The sequence below is a fragment of the Arvicola amphibius genome, chromosome 10 (assembly GCF_903992535.2).
Source record: "Arvicola amphibius chromosome 10, mArvAmp1.2, whole genome shotgun sequence".
In the NCBI taxonomy this organism is placed as follows: Eukaryota; Metazoa; Chordata; class Mammalia; order Rodentia; family Cricetidae; genus Arvicola; species Arvicola amphibius.
In genome coordinates, this window is record NC_052056.1 from 46,962,380 (window position 1) to 46,986,135 (window position 23,756).

The 23,756-nt window shown below is 40.0% G+C and overlaps 2 protein-coding genes across 8 annotated transcripts in view; both read right to left on the reverse strand.

Moving 5' to 3' along the window:
* Positions 1 to 3,646: 3,646 nt before the first annotated feature.
* On the reverse strand, positions 3,647 to 15,870 carry Abhd10 (abhydrolase domain containing 10, depalmitoylase). Its single transcript, XM_038346769.1, has 5 exons — positions 15,387 to 15,870; positions 12,782 to 12,965; positions 9,577 to 9,688; positions 8,948 to 9,085; positions 3,647 to 4,323 (listed from the first exon to the last, which is right to left on the reverse strand). Exons 1-5 carry the CDS (start codon positions 15,802 to 15,804, stop codon positions 3,979 to 3,981), a joined length of 1,197 nt encoding a protein of 398 aa, XP_038202697.1. The 5' UTR covers positions 15,805 to 15,870; the 3' UTR covers positions 3,647 to 3,978.
* A 2,216-nt stretch (positions 15,871 to 18,086) lies between these two features.
* The window catches only part of Phldb2 (pleckstrin homology like domain family B member 2), a 215,175-nt gene continuing 209,505 nt past the window's right edge, over positions 18,087 to 23,756 (reverse strand). For all 7 annotated transcript variants that reach the window (XM_038346764.2, XM_038346766.2, XM_038346767.2 and 4 more), the window contains 2 exons: positions 21,067 to 21,152; positions 18,087 to 19,754 (listed from right to left, as the gene is read on the reverse strand). In XM_038346764.2, coding sequence (XP_038202692.1) covers positions 19,614 to 19,754; positions 21,067 to 21,152 — 227 coding nt within the window. In that variant the 3' untranslated portion in view covers positions 18,087 to 19,613. The remainder of the gene's footprint in view (positions 19,755 to 21,066; positions 21,153 to 23,756) is intronic.

The window sequence follows — 23,756 nt, forward strand, 5'->3', positions numbered from 1 at the left end:
CCAGTGAGATTCCATTGGAGAAAATAGATTTTTCCTTTGCAATCAGTTATCAATTGAAGACAGCTTCTTGGTTCGGGATGAGAGCTCATGTCCACTTCCTCTCCCACCCACCCAGTGCTGAGACCCTGTGCATACTACCATGGTTTCTAAGTTGTTATATAAGACAATCCTGCTGTGTCTACAAGACACTGTCTCCTTGGTGTCATTTATTCCCTCTGACTCTTACAATCTTTCTACCTCCTCTTCCAAATAATTGCCCAAGCGCTGAAGGGAGGAATCTGATGAAGACACCCATTTTAGGACTAAGTGTTCTAAAATCTCTTACTCTCTGTACATTGTACAGTTGTGGGTCTCTTTAATAGTTCCTGTCTGCTAGAAGTGGAAGCTTCTTGGCTGATGGCTGAGCACTTACCAATGGGACTAGCAGAATGTCATTTGGAGTCATTTTGTTGCTATGTTTCTTTAGCAGAACAGTAGTTTGGTTTTCCCCTAGACACATGGCCTATATAGTCTCAGGTTCTTGGTCACTTAAGCTGTGTTAGTCATGGCTTCTATCTCTTGGAATAGGCCTTACATCCAGAGTGGTTGGTTACTCCCACATTTGTGCCACTATTGTCCCAGTGTATCACATAGGTAGGTCACTGTTGTAATTTACAGGGTTTGTAGCTGGGCTGATGGTTTACCTTTTTTGGTAGTGTAAAGCGCAGCCTCCAGTACCACAAACACGAGTCAGTAGAGATGAAGGCTCCAGCTAGGAGCCAGTTCAACTTCTCCATGTTCAATGAACTATGTAGGTGTTGTCATCAGCAATGGGGCTTTACCATGAATTGTGGTATAGTGTTGGCAATAGCCTGAGTTGCCTCGGGATTTTCATGGGGCTCCTTTGACCAACAATTCCTTTACTTGTATCCTATTCCTGGCACTGGGCACACTGGAAGTTCCATTTGATGGTGAAAATATCAAGTTTATCTCATTTGAATTCTGTTATGTCAACTCTTGCCAAACTAAATTCTAAGAGGTTTTCCTTCTGTAAAAACAAATTTGGGGAGGTAAGTCATTGATTATTTGAACATGCATGACAAAAATACGCCAATTTAGGACCTTTCTGTAAGGAAATATCCTTTGGCTTCCTTGCTTAGTTCTTTTCTTCTCAAAGCATTATGGGTTGATGTCCATCAGCTCCTCGCTGGACCATGTTCCGTGCAGAAGACAAAATCAGGAATATTGTACCTTCTGCACATCACTGTTCTAAACACGCCATGCATCTTTACTAGTTCTATCTACTATCTAGGTTTATACCATTTTGCAGATGAGACAACTAAAGCTCAAAAGAAATCTGCTATTACAGATTTAGTCCATGTGCTGGGACACAGCCGGTCTTAGTTTGGATTTTATTGCTGCATTGACACTTGCTGACTCTGCCACTTCATTACATTTTGCTTAACCCTAGAGAACTCCAATGGGCATCCCTGCATGTCCTCTTCGTTTTCCAATACTCTTCATGCCTAGCAATGTCTAGCCAAAGGTGTCCCCAAATGGTCCCTCTCCTAGCTCAAGGAAACAAGGCTCACAGGAGTCATGTTTTGTTGTTTTATGATTTTTCTCTGAGAGAAGAGATAATCGTGGAGTTCAATTGCATGGGTATCAGAGGTTCCTGAGACCACCCCAGGTGTGCAGACTTGCTAGAATGCACAGAACTCACCATACAGCTCCTTTCACTACTGATTTGAATGAAAGGATCCAAAGCAGAGTGAGCAAAGGAAAAAGGCGCATGGGGTGAAGTCCAGGGAAATTGGGGGAGAGCTTCCAAGAATCCATACTGGAGTCACTCAGGCTGAAACTGGGTCTCCAGCAAAGAGCTGTGACAGCTCATGTGATGTCCACAAGGAAGCTTTTTAATAGTCAGTGCTTTTATGAGACGACTCAGAGGTAGTCCCCACTCCACATATACCAATATTCTGGGCACCTGAGAGGAAAGCAGGGTTCAGGACAAACCAGTGTTTACAGAGTTCATGCAAGCACAGAGAGCTACTGTGATCAGTGCTGGCCATAGTGGGAGTCCCTGAAACCCAAGTTCCCAGACAGCCAACAGCCAACTCATAAAGTATGTTTCTCAGGATGATCTGCCCACCAGCTCTACCACTTCCTTGCACAGGAATTTTAGCAACCTTTTCCAATGGCTATAAATACCCATTTCTTAAATTGTCCTTTGAACCAGGTTTACCATCTGCTGACTCTCACTTGTTTATAAGTCTTTGACATATACTCACTTATGAGTCATGTGTTCAACTTAATAACTTAGACATAACTCATGAAGACTAAAGTCTAGCCAAAATTAGTAACTAAAAACCCACAACTTAATATAAAGGCTAACATATATCAATATCAGTATCCCAGTGGCTATTAAAAAGCACGCTTTATACTAGCATTTTCTGTTGCTTTACCGACCACACTTCTGCCACTTCTAACTCAGGTAATCACATGGCTTTACACTTAAGGCAGACTGGTAGAAAGTATTCTCGAAAACAGGACTAATACAAAAAGATCATTTTTTCTCTTCAGTCTTACCAACCATTCTATAAAAATAAATGCATCATTAGGTGAATACCATTTAAATAGAAGGCATGTTTGCAGGAAAATGGGTAGAAATAAGGTTCTGTAAAGTGAAATACGTTAGGTATGGAAAGTGTGTTTTTTTCTCATACGTAGAATGTAGATTTAAATACACATATGAGATGGCTGGAGAAAGTAGATTATGTACAGAAAAGGGTCTAAAGGAGGAAGGGGAGCACGAAAGGGTAGTGAGAGAGGGAAAGAGAACTCTCTTATGTTGTCTCTCACACAGAGACATTTCAGGGCAGGAGCCTGAGGAGAGGAAAGGCATGGAGAAAAGCAGAGAGAGATAAGACAGAGAGCAGTGGGCTGTATATGAGTGAGGTACAATGACATGACAGACGTGTCAAATTATAATACCCATTATTTTACATGTAAACTAGAAAAATGTTAAAAACTGGACAACTCCCATAAGAATGAAAATTCAAAATTCAAGAATACCTTTAACATCATTATAAAAGTTAACCTTAAAAAATTAAATAGTAATTTTAGTTTCAAATATAGCATGGTATCCTCATTTTTCCAACTATGTTTCAGACAATTTAGAATCATTTAAAATTTATTGCAATAAACATCTTTGTTATGGGAGAGAGGGCCTGCTTTTTGTCCTGGCCACCCAGCTAGCTTACACCCAAAATAATCACACAGAAATTTTATTAATTAAATCGCTGCCTGGCCCATTAGCTCTAACCTCTTATTGGCTAACTCTCACATCTTGATTCAACCCATTTCTAATAACCTGTATGTCACCACAAGGTCGTGGCTTCCCGGGAAAGATTCAGCATGTCTGATCTGGCATCTCCATGGTGGCTCTCTCTCTCATTCTCCTTCCCAGCATTCAGTTCTGTCTACTCTGCCTACCTAAGGACTGCCCCATCAAAAGGCCACGGCAGTTTCTTTATTCAACCAATGAAAGCAACACATAGACAGATGAACCTCCTACACCACATCTTCCTCTATTTTGTGAGTTGCATTTTAAAATCAGAATTTTACAAACTTCCATATATAATGGTACCAAACAAAAACCAAAATATTCAAAATATTCAAGCTTTATTGTAGTAGAAGGGAACACAAGTGCTGGCACCGCTAAAGTATGCATAAGAAAGGTAAATATCTCTTGAATAAAAAAATAAGTACTATTTTAATGGGAAAAATCAACGATAAAAGGAAAAAATTTTCCAAACAGCAGCTAATTAATACTTTTGTCACAATTTGTGTAGTTGTGCAAAGACATCATTAAATAAATACTTATTGGATATTTACAAAATAAAAGAGATAAACCCTAATGTATCTGGGTCTTTGATTTACTACCATTCTTTCAATCTTCTGGGTGCATTAGAGAGCATAGCAATCACAAGGGTGATTCTAGTGAACTACAGTTGACAGCTTGTCAATCAAGTCATCAATAGTGCAAACAAGCAGATGAATATCTGATTTTTCCTTCATCCTGTGGTCACTGTGTTTCCGAAGGATGACATCTACATCTGGGCCGACAATTCGGTCAGCGACCTGCAGAGACGTGTGCCAAGGCATTATGTTGTCCTTCATGCCATGGAGCAAGCGCACAGGGCAGGTCACAGGAATGGGGCTATGTAACAAGCAGTGGTGTTCTGCTTCTTTAATGAAACTGTATGGGACCTGGTGATATCCTTCTTCGTTGTATTTAGATGGTAAGGTCCACTCCCCTTTCACTTCTATTTCCTTCTGTGCCTAGGGGGAAGAATAGAAACATGAATATAAATAACCCCAGTAGCAGACTTAAGAGTCTGAGAAAGGCAGTCCTTAAGCGAAGGGGCAGAGGAAACACAGGAGCAACAAGAGTGATCTTCAAACATTGGACCAGGTGAGGCACACACTTTTATTCTCAGCACCACGCAGAGGCAGGTGGATCTGTCAGTTTGAGGCCAGTCTGTTCTACAAAGTTCAAGTTCTAGGCCAACCAGAGTAACATAGAGAGACCCCATCAAAAAGAAAACAAAAAATAATTACTGCATGCAAGGCACTCTACTTTTATAAAAGAAATAAGGCTTACAGTTAAATGTCATATTCAATGTCCAAAGACAGAACTATTTGAGCTAGCAATCAAACTCAAACTCAGATTTCCCTACCATACAAGTTTTTTTTAAGATTTATTTATTATGTATACAACATTCTGCCTCCATGTATGCCTGCATGCCAGAAGAAGGCGACAGATCTCATTACAGATGGTTGTGAGCCACCATGTGGTTGCTGGGAATTGAACTCAGGACCTCTGGAAGAGCAGCCAGTGCTCTTAACCACTGAGCCATCTCTCCAGCCCCAACACAAGTTCTTATATCAAGGTCTACTTTACCCCAACTTGAAAGGGAAGCTGGAAGGGGAGAAAAGTACAGCAATTTCTGGATATTGGTCCCAAGACAGTGATGTTTATACAAAGCAAATCTTAAGAGTAATTGCTTTTGAAATTTCAAAACAATTATTCATGTAATTTAGGTTGAAAGAAAGTTTTTAAACTGCATAGCTTCTGTCAACATTCTAGGGATGAAATTTACTGGTTTTTGGATAACACCGAAAGAAGCCTTAGAAATGCTCCTTAAAGCTAAACAATAATACTTCTATAGAGTCTAATTAAATGAAACACTAACATATTACTTGAGCATTTTTATATTATTTGTGTTCAATAATTTTTCTAATTAAAAATTGGAATTTTTGGGCTGCATGGACGGATCAGCAGTTAAAAATGCTTCCAGATCTTGCATAAGATCCAGCTGGGTTCTCAGAACCTACTATGGGCACCTCATGGTCTGTAACTCCAGCTCCAAGGGACCTGACATCCTCTTTAGGCCTTCATGGGCACCACACTAACTGCACATACCTGCACACATATGCACTGGCGCACACACACAGTTAAAAATAAAATTTTTCAAAAATTGGAATTTTCTATGCAAAATAGAAAGCACAAAAAAGTACATTAAAAATCACTATAATCCCACCTTATGACTGTATCATTATTATTCTGATTTATTTTCTTCCAATAGTTTTCCAATTTTTTTAAGGTTTATAACATGTAAAACATATTGTCAATTACATATTTACAGAGTTTTCTATGCTTTTTACTTATTTAGTACATGTATGTTTTTTAAACTTCCAAAAAAAGATTTTAAACGCTTATAAATTCCTATTTCCACAGTATTGAAAAAAATCAATAAAATTTTGTAAATCTGAAAAATATATGAATCCATGTTAGTATCACAAATGCAAAACAAGCTTTTAAAGCAAACATGATAGGTATCTTTTGACGGAAGCTGCTTGTTCATTCTCAGCTGCATAGTCCATGAAACAATCACTCAGAAACTATATTATTTACATAGTTTAGCTAACAGCTTAAGCGTATTTCTGGCTAACTCATATCTTAAATTAGCCCATTTCTATTAATCTGTGTATCGCCACGCTGCTGTGGCTTACCAGCAAGGTTCTGGCATGTCTATCTTCTGTGGCAGTGGCTACAAGGTTGCATCCACTGACTCCACCTTCTTCCTACCAGCATTCAGTTTAGTTTTCCCACCTAGCTCTATTCTGTTAAGTCACAGGCCAAAACAGCTTTATTCATTAACCAATGAAAGCAACACATATACAGAACAACTTCCCACACCAGTTATTCTCAAGCAACACTGTACTGTACTCCAGTAATGAAAACTTTGTTCCACATATGCTAATTGTGAACATACTCAATAGTTAAGTTTCATTTTAAGCATCCCTGATCCCTACTTGTTATCTAGCTTCAAACTGAAGGTATATAGTTCATTTGAAGGACAAAGTTTTTTCCAACTAAACTCTAAAATAGTTTGGCAATAAGTAAGATAGCATTACCCAGAGAATATAGCGATATTTTGTTTGTTTTTTAACAAATATAGCTTGCCTGGAGATCAGAGCTAAGCCACTAGAGGCCAGTTAGTGGTGGCACACACCTTTAATCCCAGGACTCAGGGGACAGACAGATCTGTTAGTTCAAGGCCACCCTGGGCTACACAAAACTGGTCCTATCTAAAAGAGAAACAGAGCTCACCCAAAGGTAATCCCAGCACTTGGAATCACATGTCTTTAATCCCAGAACTAGGAAAGTGGAGAGAGGTGATATGGCTGGGCGGAGAGAGGACTATAAGGCAGGAGAAAGGAGCTCAATGCAGTATAGGCAGTCTGAGGAGCAGTGCAGTCTGAGGTCAGTATCTTCCCTTGGTCTGAGCATTGGTAGAGGTGAGAACTTTCTAGGAGCTGGCAGCTTTACTTCTCTGATCTTCAGCATTAACCCCTATATCTAACTCGGGGCTTTTATTATTAATACCAATTAGAATTTGTGCTACAAGAGAAAATGTATAGGATACATGCATGAGTTGTACTCTAAGAAGAAACTTTACCAAGGAAATATGGTTTTTAGCTGCTTAGATTCCAGATGCCTATGAACTCTGAGATCCTCTAAAATATGAAGAAGACAGTGATCACAGACAGTTCTTTCTAGATAATAATGAGAAACTCTGCACACAATAGCGCTAAGCTTTGGGAAGTTGGCAAAGCTTCCCACTTTGGCTCTCACCTGAGGGCTAGTGATGAATGGGGAGGCAGTGCTCTCAGTGTCCCTGTACTTTCCTCTGTGCTGTTCAGTTTTGCAACAGCTTGACAAAAGCTAGTCATTTGGGAAGAAGGTCTGTCAACTGAGAAAATGTCTCCCTAATACTGGCCGACAGGCAAGTCTGTAGGGCCTTTTACTGATCAATTACTGATGATCAGCTCACTGTGGCTGGTAACAAACCTAAGCAGAAGATCCTGAATTATTAAGGAAGCATGATGAACACACCAAGAGCAAGCAAGGAAAAAGCATGTTTCCGTGGCTTTTGCTTCAGTTCCTGCTTTCAGGTCCTGTCCTGACTTTCTCCCAGTGACAGAGTGTGACCTGAGAGTTGTAAGATGAGATAAACCCTTTCTTTCCTCCCTAATTTACTTTTGGTCATGAAGTTTTATCTCAGCAATACTAACCCCACCTAAGACATCTTACAATTGATTTTTAATTTCTACCTATCCACATGCTGAACAATCTAGTTACATATATGTGCAAAGAATGTGTGTAGATCTTGTAATTTACAGTAAGTCAAAACAAACAAACAAATAAAGGTGTTTAAAGAACTCCTTTTCAAGCTATAATATCCTCAAGAAAATTTCCTATCATGAAACATCAAGAGATGTTGTGGAATAATCTTTTTGTACACTATGAAGAAATGTTATTCTGATTTGTTTAACAGAAAGCTAAACGGCCAATAGCCAGGCAGGATTTCCAGGGCGGCAACAAATCTGAGAAGGCGGCAGAGTCACCTATGGAGGCAGAGAGAACAGACATGCAAGAAAAGAGGTAAAAGCCACAAGTCATGTGGCAACACCCAGATGAATAGAAATAAATCAATGAAGTTATAAGAACTAGTTAGAAACAAGCCCAAGCTATCTGCTGAGCTTTCATAATTAATAAGAAGTCTCCTTGTCATATATTTGGGAGCTGGCTGGTCGGACAGAGAAAGATTGGCAACAAAGAGCATGAAGCAATGGGTCAGTTTCAGATTCACAAAGAAGAAACAGTAGGAAAAACTCAAGCAATGAGAAAAAAAAAAAAAGAGTGAAAAAAATCCAGATATCAGAGACAAGTACAGGGAAAACCAATGCTGTAGTTTTGCTCTGACAAAAACTATCAGGACTCTCATGAGGTAAGTTTATATGCAAGCGTGTAAAACTTCAGGTGACATCCCTCAGGAACACTGTCCATTGCTGATTTACTTAAAAAAAAAAAACAGCACTGTGTGCTGCTTATGTATATGCCTGTCTGCTGTATGTACCAGTGCGTATGCACATGAAGGTCAGGAGAGGGGCAGGGGTATCTTCTATCATTCTCCACTCTTAGTCCTTTTGCAGCTCTTTCTAACCTCTGAACTTAATGCTCATGCTTTCTCAGACTAGCAAATCTTAGTGATCTTCCACTTGGAACTGGGCCTGTAGATGTTTATGGGAACACCTGTCTTGTTAATAGGGAGCTAGGATCTTTTTTGTTTATTAGGTAAATGGAATAAAGAAAATAAAGCTAAAAAAGAAAGTATGCAGCATGACTTCATTGACGTGGCTCACGTATTTAACAGAATGTTTACAAGGAGCCATAAGAAAAGGAAACCTTAAGACAAGAGACTGCACAAAAGAGCAGCAAAGAAAAACGATGGGTCACTATAGTAAGACAGACACAGCCAGTGCATAAGCCCGGAGAGAAAAGGCAGAAGAATGTTAGAAGGCAGTCACTGGGGTTGCCAAACGGCTCATGACTTACCTCAACAGAAAGTGCACGGAACTGAGTCACCAGGCCATCTGCAGCAGTAGCTATACCAATAAGAGCTACGACCTTTTCAGGCCGTGCAATTGCAGCATGCAGCATGAGCCATCCACCAAGGCTAGATCCGACCAGTATCTAAAAACATATATGGACGGCTTTCAACAAGATTCTCATACTAGTCTATAAAGAAAATGGCTTAACAGAAATGTATGGACTTTGTATTTTACATATCCATGTGGATCCTAGACTTTTAATATGGAACACAGTAAAATTCAATTATAACTACTGTAACAGTTTTTTGTTTTTCTTTTTGTTTCTCCTGTGTAGTTTTTGCTGTGCTGGAACTTGCTTTGCCGACCAGTCGGGCCTCAAACTTAGAAATCTGTCTACCTCTACCTCCCAATATAACTTTTGCAAAGCCATTATGTCTATAATATAGAACTATGAAAACAAACTTTGTTCAATGAGAAGTGCTTATTGCTTATTAGAAAGTAAAATAGAATAATTTTTAATCAAACTTGTTTATCAAAATCATAACTGACAAAATATTATCAGTTGATATACTTAAAGAAACAAATCAAACATTACTCGAGTCAAAAATCATTCTACTTAACAAAAACAGTTACCTGTGGCCCTTCAGCTACCTCATCAAGTATAGAGAGGACATCCTTTCTCCACTTCCCCACTGTGCATTCTGCTAAGTTACCGTCTGAATTTCCAATTCCTGAGTAGTCAAACCTGGAAAAAGGGAAAATACATACTTATACCTAAATGTCTGTATGTGGACATTTGTCCCATGCCTGCTTCTTTGATTTTTAAAGCAAAGTAGGCCATTCTTCATTACTACAGTGACAAAACCAGAGAACATCATCCAGCACGCATTCGAGCACATCCTACCGGTAACTTCCAAGAACCTCTCACGTCAATCACTTTCTTACCTGCTCTACTGCTACCCTTAGTACGTTATTATCTCAACTGCCATTGCTGTATTTCATCCTCATAGCCCATTCCCAGTCAGAATGATCCTTTGAAATGAAATATCATACATATTTTGTATATTTAATAAAACTCAAAGCCCTTACCATACTTCCCTGACTATCACTCTGACCTCAGTTTCTAGAGCTCTTTCCTTTCCCATTGAATTCTCTGTCACTCCTGAAGCTAGAGGTGTGAGCCATTCACATTCCTGCACCATGAACTTTCACCTCTGCTTGGCATACCTCTACCTCCAGATGTACACTAGCTATCCCTCGAGTCACTCCCTTCTTCAGCTCTAACACTGGATATCCCTCGAGTCACTCCCTCCTTCAGCTCTAACACTGAGCTCATGGAAAGCTCTCTCATCATTCCCACACTGAATCTGCTTCTCTCACAGCTCTATGATCTACCACTGTCTTATGTCTTCCTAGCGATTACTGCTACGTAGGACTAGCATCAACTTCATCATGAACTCTTCCTTCTAAATTTTCCTAGGGATCCAAGTTCAAAGGCTGTCTAAAATCTGAATTTTACCTTTTCTTCAATAAATTATGAAGTACTGTATCATGTCCCCAAGTTATCAAAATCCCCAGTCATTTGGAACTACTCCCAATTCTGGCTGAACCCCTTTATATCTATGAGCTTTTGCATGCTATTCCACTGCCTAGAAAACTCCCCACCAAACTTCTCTCCACTCTTTAAGTCACATCCCTTCATCTGGAGAACTTTCCTAATTCAGTACCTCTGCTGGAGAGACAGACAGGTGGATCCCAGGAGCTCCCTGGCCAGTCAGTCTAGCCTACTTGACAAGCTTCAAACCAGTGAGAAACTTTGTCTCTGACAATAGGGTGAATGACTCCTGAAAAATAACAACCAAGGTTGTCTCCTGGCTTCCACATGCATGCACATAAGCATGCATGGTCATGCTCACACATTTGGAAGGCTGCTTTACACTCACTACTATTACAATGCTACACAAAAAGAACTTATTAAAAAAATCTGTGGTGAAAGGGCTATAGTTCATAAATGCATATTTATATAGCATCCAATATGCAGAAAACTACATTATTCCTGGGACTGGCTGTAGCTCAATCTGAAATGGAATTCAAGAACTAGTAAAACAGTGATTTCTATTTTTATGTATGTTTTGCTGTATGTGTGGATGTGTTCCCACGGCCAGACCCACCCTGCTCTTCCGTGGGCTGGATTCAAAGAGCTCACACTTGCACAGAAAGTGCTTTATTCACTAACCCATCTGCCTAGTCCTAAAATGCTCATTTCTTTATTATTTTTCAGACAAAAAAAAAAAAGCAACAACAGCAGTATTTCTATTGCTTGTATATTCCCCTCAGAGGTCTCTCCACAGACAGAACTGCCCTTCTGCCCACACCTTTATCTTCTTTCAGAGTCCCTTGCCTTGTCCATCCACCTCCCTCCGCAGTGTCTCTCACCTTAGGTACTTTCTTCTTTTTTGAATCACATTCGGATGAGTACTTCTGCCTAATAACCTCCAAATATTTTCATTCCTTGCTTAAAGGCAAGTACAATGTTTTACTATCAATATATTAAGCTCTAGTCTTCAAAGTAAGTTAAATCAAGAGTTTTTAAAATATATTTGAGAATTGAAATAAATTTGCTAGTCTGACCAAAGGAATTAGACTAAATTCCTCTGAAAGTCATAATTTCTGCAACTATACTGAACAGATAATGCCTAAAAGTTTTATATGGAGGGGCTGAAGAGATGGTCAGAAGTTAAGGGCACTGCCTGCTCTTCCAAAGGTTCTGAGTTCAATTCCCAGCAGCCACATGGTGGCTCACAATCGTCTGTAATGAGGTCCAGTGCCCTCTTCTGGTCTGAGGGCATACACACAGGCAGAATATTGTATAAATAATAAATAAACAAATAAAACAATAAAACCCTTTGTTTTTTTAAAAAAGTTTTATATGGAGCTGTATTTTCTAGAATTACTGAACGAATATTAATGAGATGTTTTTAAACATTTAAATGAATAGATTTTTAGGATGTGAGCACTAAGAAAAAAACTCAGAAATTATCTTTGGTCCAGCTTTCTCTTACTAGATAACAAACTTGTGTCTACTGTGTGTTACTGATTTGTTTTATCAGTTACTGAAAGAATTTAGCCCTCAATCCTTATTTCTTCAATTCTATGTCAGTGTTTTCCCCATTAAACTATATTCCCTTCTTAAAAATAAATTATCAAAAAATTTGATAAACCTAACAAATTTTGTTATATGAATACATTTTTATTAAGATATCTTGAGTGAAAAAGAAACAAATATGAAATTAAGTTTTAACTAAACATAAATCTTGTTTATTCTCACATACATTTAGATAATATAAGTAAAAGAAAACAGAAATGTAAATTATACAATATCAATCTTACAATGTTATATTACTTTTAAAAATACTTTTTTGTGTGTGAGTTGTGCTAGGGATTGGATCCAGGATTTTGTGCTAAACACAAGCTCTAACCCTGAGCTATATACTCTCAGTCCTAAATATCTATTTTAGAAAGTAATAAAACAGTGATCAAATAAATTCTATGTCTTTAGTAGAAAATCCATCAACATAAGTCATTACAAGAAACCCAATGAGCATATATGTTTTTGCCAAACAGATTACTGTATGTTTAGAACTTAGTTGGTAGTTCCCTTATGGTACGCTTTTCTGCCCATCTAGCCAGCATGACACAAAGACCTTAAAGACCCTAAACTACAAGATGAAAGTCTGTACACTACTGAAATAAATTCATCTACTAAAATGCTGGCATTTACTTGAGTTGGCTCTATTATAATGCTAAATGGTAATATAGTCTCTAATATTGTTCCTACCTTATATAGGCGTGACCTAGAGATTTGCAAAACTCCTCAATTGCCAGTGCCTTTATACCATTCATATCAGAAAGATAGCCCGGGATGAAGATAATTCCTGGGTTTTTGCCTTTTAGCTTCTTATAAGCCAGGCTTGGAAGGTCTGGTCGGTTAAGGAAACAGAGTGATACCTTTTGTCTGCAAGCTAAACAAAGTACACAAAGCATGAATTATAGTTTGAAAATTAATTTGGAAAATGACATTTTCAAATCTTAATTTTAACTCATTGCATTTGATAGGAAAATCAAAATAGGCTTCGAGCATGAGATATTTAGTTTTAAAGTTTCATCAAAATTTACTCTCTTAAAGCAAGGACCAATCATACTTTTCCAGAGTACACAATGAGGCAGAAAGTTCAGTGAAACAAAAGACAGGCTCAACAAAAATATCTTCATGTTGGCACCATGTGATTATCCCGGACAGTACACCACTTAGCCTCTCCCTGAAGGGTTCTTTCTGTTTTGTTTTAACAATGTTTCAGGAATTTCACATTTTCTACTTTTGGTCATATAAGTGGGGGAAAAGAAGTGCATACATGTTCTGTCTTCCCCTTTCCTTTGCCTTTACAAAATTATTTCAAAGATGAACTGGCAAAGCTGCAGGCATCAACAATGCCACAATTTGGAAATCAGATGTAAGATACTCCTGAGTTGGGAAAGCACTTAGCAAGGAAGCAATGATGGCGGAAGCCCTGAACTCCTTTTGACCATGTTACCCCTGAGCAATCCTCCCCAGGAATGCCAGGAAACAGGGAAGAAGCCACTGCAACTTCCTACCAAATGGAGTTTCAAAAGGTTGTTCCTTTAAAGATAACACTGGATCAAGCAGCACTCTGGGAAAAATTCTTCTCATACAACTCTGTAATCGCTGTGTTTACTTTTGTTGTCTGTTTTTTCTGTAAGTGATACACAAAGGGTTATTTAAATATAACAGGAAAAATTGTGAATCTTACAGGGATACTCCAGTTCATTGTTTTAATTTCCCCAATATAAAATTAACATTTAAAAAAATCAAAGCCATATAAATACAAAAAAACCCCCCCACACTTTCTTCCTTCCAAAGACAGGCTTGAATATTCCTGAACATTTTTCCAACCAATAAATATTTTATTTTTAAATTTTTTTAAAAAAATTACTTATTTAGTGTCATATACACATACTATGCATATATGAGGAACTCAGGACATGGGCTCTCCCTCCATCTTGTAGGTCCAGGGTGCCAGTCTCTGTGGCCAGTGCCTTTACTTGCTGAGCTATCCTTGGCTAGCCCTCGTTTAAATAAAAAAAAAACCACCACCAACAAAAAACATTAAATGATCTCTCTCATGTGTACTGCTAAAATTTTTTTCATTTTCAATTTGTCCAGTTTGTATTTTTTTCAGTTATTAGAGAGTCTAGAGTGACAGTGAGCGCTCACGAGTCACAGGCAGGAAGCTATGGCTAGGAGTTCCAGGTCACCCTTTTCTGCACAGTGACATTATTATTACACTGCACACAGAGATTCTATAGTGAAACCTTGTGTCACAAACACCAATAAACCACAGACACTCCCCAAGCACACATGAAGAGGTTCAAAGGTTCAGAGCATGGGAAAATACGTTGACTTAAAACCTGGTGAAAACACAGCTCCTGGGGATCAGTCTGTGTTGGTCAATAGTCTGTATCAGCAGCGATGTTCACTTCCCATTTCCTGAACTAAACACTCAAATAATCCTTTTATCTCCTTCCAGACATTACTTCCTAACACATGAACTGCATCCTAGGTAGTGACCACTGAATTTGTTTGTGAGCTATTAACGCAACATTACCGAATTGGCATACCATAGTTTGCTCACTTTGTTTTTGGTGTGCGGTTAAACTGGTTACATACGTTAAAATCATGTTACTTTATATAATGACATTACTATTCCAAATAGTATACATCTGTCAACAGCTGTGTGGCAAGGAGCAAAAAGCACACCAAGGATATCATTCAAGGATAACAATATGCATATATATGTTTATATTATATATTGCTCACATATAACACACATATAAAATATAATATATTAATGTATAAATCATATATTGTGTGTATGTAATATTAATCCAAATTTTGGTTTCCATTGTAAAGCAAACAGTTCTTTTGAGAAGAAAAATCAGACACTAGGTAGGTCCAAAGATGGCATCTATACATACAAAGAACATGTCTCATTCTGTATGTTTCCTCAAGTCAACCATGGGCAGGACTAAGCATTTATCAACATAACGGTATGAAAAGCTCTAGAGGCAGGTAATAACCAAATACATTACATGCATGTCTGAATTTATTTTTTTTTTCTGGTCTCGGCGTTTGATTCAGAGAACGCAAACGCTCCTTAAATTGCTGTGTAAAACGCAGTCAAGGACCTCCAAGAACGGCCCAGGGTTCCAGCAGAAAGCCGCCTCTGCCAGCCCTCTCCAGAAGTGCTCAGGGTGCCCAGAGAGCCACACAGCAGTTTTGAATGCAGCGCCAAGCCCCTCTCGGCAGGCGGGCACCGGACGAACGCCGGGCGAGCCCGAGCCCCGCCTTCCTCCCGTACACTAACCTGGCAGCCACCATGCCCGTGGGGGCTTCCGAGCTAGCGACGCGATCGGGCCTCGGTGCCGGCCGAAGGACACAGCCGCCCAGCCCCACCTCCGACAGGGTACCCAGGCCGCCATCCTCCCAGCCGCCCCTGCGCCCGCTACAGACCCGAGGTCACACGCGCGCAGTCCGTAGGAAGGCGGGGTGGGATGGGGTGGGGAGTTACGCTGCGTCGCGCGGGATTTGCGTCTGGAGCAGAGCCGCATGCGCACGGTGGTGTCTGCCTGGCCGCCTTCTTTTAGGCTGTTTATCTCCCTAAAGGGCGTCTGGCTTGTGACATTGCGGCGGCCTTGGCCGGCTTTCTTCACAGTGAGCTGCGGAAATCTCGGCGAGGAGCCAGGGCCAAATTGAACGTTCATAGAAGGGAAACCATGTTTCATCCCGTGACAAGAATTGCTAGGCTTCTTGCATTACTGGTCCCCAAGGCTGCGTTTCAGCCTGTGCGAGCAAGGTTCCCAAGAGGCGACCTTAATCTAAAATTCACGTCATTGGAGTAGCTTCGAGCATTCTTTGCTCTCCCCAAACAAACATTTACTCAGCAGATTGCCAAACATTCAAATGAGGAGCAGTCACAAGCAAAGATACTGGAGACACAGGGCTGCTAGGTGAGTGACAACTAGCCCTTTGTCAGGTAATCCGGTCATGTTTATTACAACGCGCACAGTTCCCCGTACTCTTTGAACTACCACCCCGCGATCTGACTGACCTAAATAGAAAGAACACGGGTTCCTAAGGTCGTGTTTACCTTCGACAGCATCATTTTATTTTATTTTTAAGATGAAAAACAAGGCGGGAAGCAGTCAATGGCTGTAATTGAACAAACTGTGATACTAGGATCTCTGGAATCTGACATCCTTCAAAATAATATGGGGGCGGGGTCAAGTATCACTCTGTATATGCCTTATCTTGTGTATTCTGGTTGAAATTATTGTACCTAGTGCAGTACTTCAGGTAAAACCATGTCACTGTTTGTCTTGGTTAGTTTTGTCAGCTTGGAGCATCTAGGAAGAAGGAACCTTTACTGACAAATGCCCATGTCCATTAGATTGGCCTGTAGTCAGTCTGTCGGGCATTTTCTTAATTGCTGAGATGTAAGAGGGCCTAGCCCACTCTGGGCGGTACATCCCCTGGTGGTGTGTCTGTGCTGTATTAAGAAAGGCAGCTGAATGTGAGCCTAGCCACAAACTGGTAAGCAATATTCCTCCGTGGTCACTGCTTCAAGCCTCTGCCATGATTCCCTGCCTTGGCTTTCCTCCGTGCCCTGTAAGCTAAATAAACTCTTTTCTCCCTTAAGTTGGCTTTGGTCATGCCATTTATCACAACGACAGAAACAAACTTGAACTCTATCCCTTTAGAGATTTGGGAGCAGTTATTGGTACCAGAGTTAAAGCCAGGCATGCCTTTGGAGTCTTGAGAACATGATCTCTTAGAACACACTGGAGAAGCTTAATAAAGACTATATATATTAAATAAATATATTTATATATATTTTAAATAAATATATTTTTATATATTTTAAATAAATATATATATATTTTAAGAATCATTTGGTTTTGCTTCACTTACTTATGCCCCATTCCTAAATTATTTAATCAAAGTCATCTTTGTCTGGAAACATGAGAAGACATTGAGGAACAGATCATAGCTGTATGTTCCCTTTTGAGGTTATAGGGACTCCTCATGATTGTGAACAGCACCGAAACATCAAGGGAGTTCATTCTTGCATGAAGTAGCCAAGTACCCACCTGGATATGCTAAAATGAAATTCCCACAAATCCCATGGAATCTGAATGAAAGCTCTTCTGCTTCCTCCTGCTAGCTCGGTGTCAACAAAACTGTTTGCCAGTCACTGTCTCTCAAGTCATTGGTATGATCTACGGCCAGGGTCAAAATGGAAGTTTTCACAGACCCATTTTGCCAGTTCGGATATAGGACCAAGACAGATAGAGATGCCAAAGAACCGAGTCAGAAAGGTAATTTTATTCAAGAATTCTACCTCACTCTTGTATCTTAACAGCACAAACTTATCCTTGATGTTGCTAGCCCCATCCCTTTCTGCACTCTATTTTTTGAGTGTCTCCTTGTACTTTATATATGCAGCAGAATTTGGAAAATTATGTGATTTTTTTCCTAACGAAGGAAGTACTGTATATACACATAAAAGGGGGGAACCCATGGATTCCTCTCTCAATCCACTCTTACCAGCAAAACAAATCAGAAACCTAAGTGGCTTCGTGGCACTGTCGTTTCCCTGACAGCAGTGAGCTTGAAGCCAAACAGTTGTAAAGGTTTTTCTTGGTCACCGTTCCTTTCATCAGCATACAAAAGTAAAAGGACATTTTTTTTGAAGGCAGCTCCTCTCTCTGACACCCAGAAGAGGTCCCCACCCATTGAAGCCTCAAACTTTCCTTCCTGTTTGCATTGCACCTTCTAGGGAAGCAATAGCTAATCAATACAAATGGATGAGACTGACATGTAAGATGTTCAGCGTGTACCTCATTTTGTCAGTGATAGGAATGTAATCAATGTCAGTGCATATCTGCTGTTATGTAGATTCTACTGCTAACTTTTCCTGATTAATTCATCCTCTGTTATGTTACAGATAGGTGTGTGAGAGAGAGAGAGAGAGAGAGAGAGAGAGAGGAGAGATTACTTTCAAATGTGAAATCAGGTCAACACTTTAATCCAAACTCAATACATTTAGCACACATATCTAAAAGGTTCAGACATGCAAACTGATTAGAATACCCTTACCGTCCTCTGGGGAAAGTACAGTACAGAAAAGCTGTGTCTTTACATCAGCTGACCAGATCTTCACAATTGCATTTTAATGTTTTAGATCACAAGAGTTGACGGGGACTGCTACAGAAATCACAGCTGAAAAATACCTCGTACAGTCATGCTATTTCTCCCTCATTATTCAAGTAAAACCTGGCATCATCCAGTTGCAAAATCTTATTAATGGTAACATGTATACAGGTATAAAAGTACACTGTAAATTTAAAAAAAAAATTGTACCCAATCAGGCCTGACAAAGTTTTGTGGACATTTCTAATCATTTCACGTGTACAAGTAAGTAATGGCATTATTTTCTACCTCTAGCCATTTGGCATGTATTCAGAAAGAGTTCATTCATACTTACAAACACAAAACACAACAACTAAAATAAATGGCACTTGGAGAACGATTATAAAAGGGACTTGCCCGAAGTCATTTCATTAAAAAAATAGCTGTAGAAACAAGGCTATCTGTAGAGACAGAAGTAAAAAGATATAGCATAGAGAACATTACTTTGAATTTTGGTTGTCTTCAAAATAAGGATATTTTAATGGTTTTGTTTTTCAGTGAACCAAAGATGCCTTCATAGTTATGCCATGTCAGGGTGCAGTTAACAGCTCTGCCCCATGAGCAAGAGGAAGCAGGCAGTCTAAAGAAAATTGGTTGCTGGTTGCTTTTATTCTTAGCACCAGGAATGAATAAATCTTCAACAGAACAGGCTGCCCCCACTAAGCATTCTCCTTAATTACAACTGCCAGATATTGCAGGTTTATTGTTTCTAAAAACAAGGAGCTTTTTTTTCCTTTTTCAAAAATTTTTAAGAACCTGGTTTACTATAAGTGCACAGTAGCTTCTGTGGTGGGAGGCACTACAGAATTGACATCACAATACCATTTTAAAGAATATTGAAAGAGTAACACTGATGTTAAACAGGAGGCAAGCCATGTCTTTGGTTTGGGGGGAAGTATTTAAAAATTAAGGCAAAATGTCTAAAATATGTTGCCTTCTAAATTATTATTTGCTCATTTTTATAAGATGCTACTTCCTACAAAGAAGGCAGCTGATTACTAATGGTAATGGTTTGGGTGCTAAAATAGTATATTTCTAAGTACATATTTACAGACATCGTGTAAACCGTTCAGTGTATTTAACCAACATCAACCGATAAAGAGAGTGTATGAGAAATTCGCATCTAAATGAAAATAGTATTTTGGTTTTGTTTTGTCAAGGGGGCTGGGGCTGCAGTTCTGTCACTATGAGCCCTGTTTTCTTTTGTCCAAAAGGCTTCCCAGTATGAAGAGTTCTGAGTGCACGCAGCTAAAGCGACGTCTGTGGGGCCTTGCCATCTGAGACCGGATATGGCTTCATTCAGGCGAGAGTCTGCCCTGAAGTGGACCATTGCCGGAGTTCATTACAACAGGAAGTGCGTGTATCCTTCTGCTCCAGTCACTATAACGTCCATCCAGATCCGCATGGCCTCCGGGGAAGGAGCCACCATGTAATAGATTCTGTCGTGTGTCTTCACACTAAAGGTGAGTAGTGGGTTTGGACTCTGCAATTCAAAACAAGAACAGAATATCCAAGAGACACTGGAAAGCTGAACATTAGCAATGGCATGTGAAGGTTCTTATGCTTTCAAAGCTGCCCTTGACAGAAATTTATAAAGGTTTTTTATGCTACACTACAACTTTCCCCTCCACCCCTTCCCCCTTCCTCAGGATGTGCCATTTGTCTGGCTTTTCTATAAGAAATCTCATGCAGAGCTCACAGATTCACTAATTTAGTTGGTAAAGCATGGTGTCTAGCTGATGGGAGAATAACAGTGGTTATTCCTGACCTTTTAAAGGTCCTGATACGTTATGATTTGCACATATATATTTATATATAATATATATTAGATTTAGAATAGTTCCCTCCAAAAATGCTTGCATAGCAGCCTATGAGTGTCTCCCAGGCCATTACACCTTTCCTTATGTCACCATGACTTTGTCCCTAAACAGTGACCATTTATTTACCCAGTGTGTTTTCAATTTTAATTTGCAGCGGTGTTCTAACATTTTGTCCATCATGTGAGACAGCAACCTCTAAATCATTTAAAATCCCCAAATAACCTAACATGATTATATTCAAATTGCAGAAATTATCAAGTATTAGTTGTAGATGCTCATAACACCACCTACTCAGGAGGCTGGCTGAAGCAGGGGCATTGCAAGTTCAAAGCCAGTCCAGGCAATATAGTGAGACTGTGGGGGCCCACAGATGTGAGCCTATTCCTCCTTGACTAAGGTCAGAGAGTTTGAGCTTATTCTTGCTCTCTCAAAGTTGTTGACAATAAGCGTGGCTACGAACAAGAGATCCTGACCCAGTGTGTGGTTAATTAGTATTTTGAGTATAGAGGTGGATCCACTCCATCTTGCTATTCCTGCTCCTTCCGAGGAGATTGGCAGAAGGTTCCAGGGACTGGCTGCCTGCAGGATACTTGGTCTGTTCCTTATATCATGTTTGGAAGTCTGTTGCCTCCCCTTCTCTTTTGGAGTGGAGTATATAAGCATGTGGAAAACAAATGCAGGCAGGTTCAGTGTTCACTGAATTTCCCTCCCAGTGCTGTTCTATGTTTCTGTCTCTTACTTCTCTCATATCTCTGTTCCTTTTGCTTAATGATTCTAATCCTCTTGCTCTACCCTGGAACGTGCAAATTTTGTGGAGGCTGAACCCCAACAGATGTCACCCCAATGTGTGGCTTATGACAGTGAGACCCTGTCTCAGAAACAGAACATGAAAAGGGGCTGAGGATAAAGCAGTGGCCTGGAGTACAAAGGGCACTAGGGGAAAAAGTTGCAGAAATTGAGAAAATTGATATTTACCTTATTAGCATTCTTGAGGTGATCATAATACACTTCTTCGATAGCTTGAAAGTATATCACTCCCTTTAATTTAGCCTCATGCTTGTCTGCAAAGATATATGAGTGTGAAGTACTTTAGTGCCACCGATGAACAGGAAAAACCTCAGGTTCGTGATTAATTATCCTCATTAAAATATTTATCTAACAATAAATTATCTTAGATTAATTCAGATAACCTACGTGAGCCCACCAGGCTCCAGTGGACAGCCCCAAACCCCTGCTCACACAGATGGCTTTGGTTAAACTCAGTGGGTCACAAAATAAAAAGCCATGAATGTGGGAAGGAGATCAGTAGAGGACAAGACAGGGTAAATACAAGGATGATTGATAGCAATACATCTTACACATGTGTGAAACTGTCCAAGAATAAGGTTAATGTTTTCTTTATTTTAAATGCATTTGGCCATTTATTTATTTGCTTATTTATTTTGAGGCAGTGTCTCTCTACATAGCCAAGGCTGCCCTAGAACTCACTATGTAGACCAGGCTACCCTCAAGTTTACAGGCCTGCCTCTCTCTCCCTGCTGAGCACTGAGATTAAAGAACAAAACAAAATAGCAACTGAAACAACCAACCAGTCAATCACCACCACTCTGTGTCCTATTAAATTCTGAGGGTGTAGGTATGAGGAGAAGGGAAGCAGCTGTCAACAGTTGTTGGGAGAAACACGGGAGAGACCACTCCCTTTAGAGAGCAACCAGAAAAACAACCCAGCTAAAGATGCACAGACTCTCTTCTCGAGTTTTACTTCGAAACTTGATTGCAAGCAATGAAGTCACAAGCAGCGGTTGCTCTGGGCCTGTGTTGACTGACACAAGAAGTCTGAACAAGAGACTGATGAATGACTTTCTAGCCACACAGCGGGTCACCTTAGCTGTTGAAACAATGGCAGTGCCTGCACACATTCACAAGGAAATATCTTCCATGCTGTGACATGAGCAGAATGGATAACTCTGGAGTCAAACTGTGTAAAAGCAGTTAGGAAGGTAACTCAGACATAGCTTTCTCTAACAGTCCATGGCCATAAGGTTTTTAGCTTTAGCATAGTAAGAAAATCAAATTGTATGTGTGCACGTGTGCATATGTGTGATGTATACACAATGTATAGAATCTATTTTAGGTTTACCATTGGGAGACCAGAACACATGGCAGGAAAGAGACTTTTCGTATTCAGGCTTCATTGAATGTAAGTATTTTTTACTGAATAAGCGCCTCCCTTTCCCCACTAATAATACAGAGCTGGCTCATAAACACTGGCCCAGAATACAGACCTATATCTAAGTTACATTTAACCCAGTCTTCCCTAACATAACTGACCAGGGACCATAGTTGCTTATGTTTACTTTGGTTCTTCATTGGATAATATTGATTTAATTAATATCATGCTCAGTGGATTCCAGCCAGAGTCAGTTGAGAGAGAAGGTCAGCGTAACTTTCACACAGTTCTTGGAAAAGATCCTGCAGTTAATTTGAGGGAATACAGTAACACCTTATTTGCTCCCAACACATGTAAGATTAAAATCTGGAGACAAAGTAAAATGCCAGTGTTCCCAGTGGGCAGAAAACTGGGGAATGACGTTTTGTTTTCAGGCCATCTCATCAGGGAAAATGCACTCTGAAAAAACATGAACTTCTCACTGTACTGTGAACTGAGGGATCAGGGACGGATGTGGGTGAGATACTTTAATTCACTATCTCTCTCAGCAGCATTAGCCCCTCAGCTTACAGACCTCTTCTAGGCCTGTTTTCTCTAGAGGCTCTCTTGAAGAGCTGAGCTCATCTTGAAGAGCAAGGTCACGCATGACAGAGGCCCAGTGCTCTTTAAAGGTTTTCAGCATGCGTGTTAGCTGTATCTACACGTGAGGCCATTTACCTTGATGATAAGCCAAGGGGTGTGTGTGGCTTTTGTAGGGTCAAGGCTAGCCTGAGCTGCGTCATTGTGAGTGGTTAGAGATGGATCTTTGCCTATGCTTGAGGGTGTTTGGAAAAGGGATGGGGGCAGGGCCATGTAGAGCACATACAGCTAATGATTGACAGCTGTGAACAGGGCCAAGCCAGCATCTACCCAAGGCCGTTCCACAGCTCAGTCACTTCCCATGTGAATGCAAAAGAGCTGGAGGAATCTATTACTTTTCAGTTTGGGTACTAGGGCTTTGAATATGCCAGAAACTTGCTGCTTAAAATAAAACAGAAAAATCAACTACCCAGAGTTTCAGTAGAAGCAGGTCTTATATGGGTTAGAGGGAGGGAGGTTTAAAGAAGTTTGTAGGGTCCCTGAACCACATACCTGATTGATATACACAAAACTGGAAATAGGCTCACAGACTAGAAAAACATGGGGTAATGAAGATGCTCTCTCTTCGAAGGCCTTTCTTTGATCTTCTCTGTTGGAACATTCTGAGTGAGGCTGTCTATAAATACTAGATTGCCACACAACTGTGCCTATGTGTTGATGGATGCTAGATTGGATTTTTTATGAAGCAGGTATCTTTCCTATTGCACTGAGGTTGCTACTGTCGACCTTTATGAAACTCCAGATAAAAAAAGGCTCCTATGAGGGCCAGGCCATTTGCTCTAGCCAGCAACTTCAGAGCTAACTGGAGCCCCTCACTGAAAGGTGTGGGTCTCAAACTGCTTCTGCACCCCAGGCC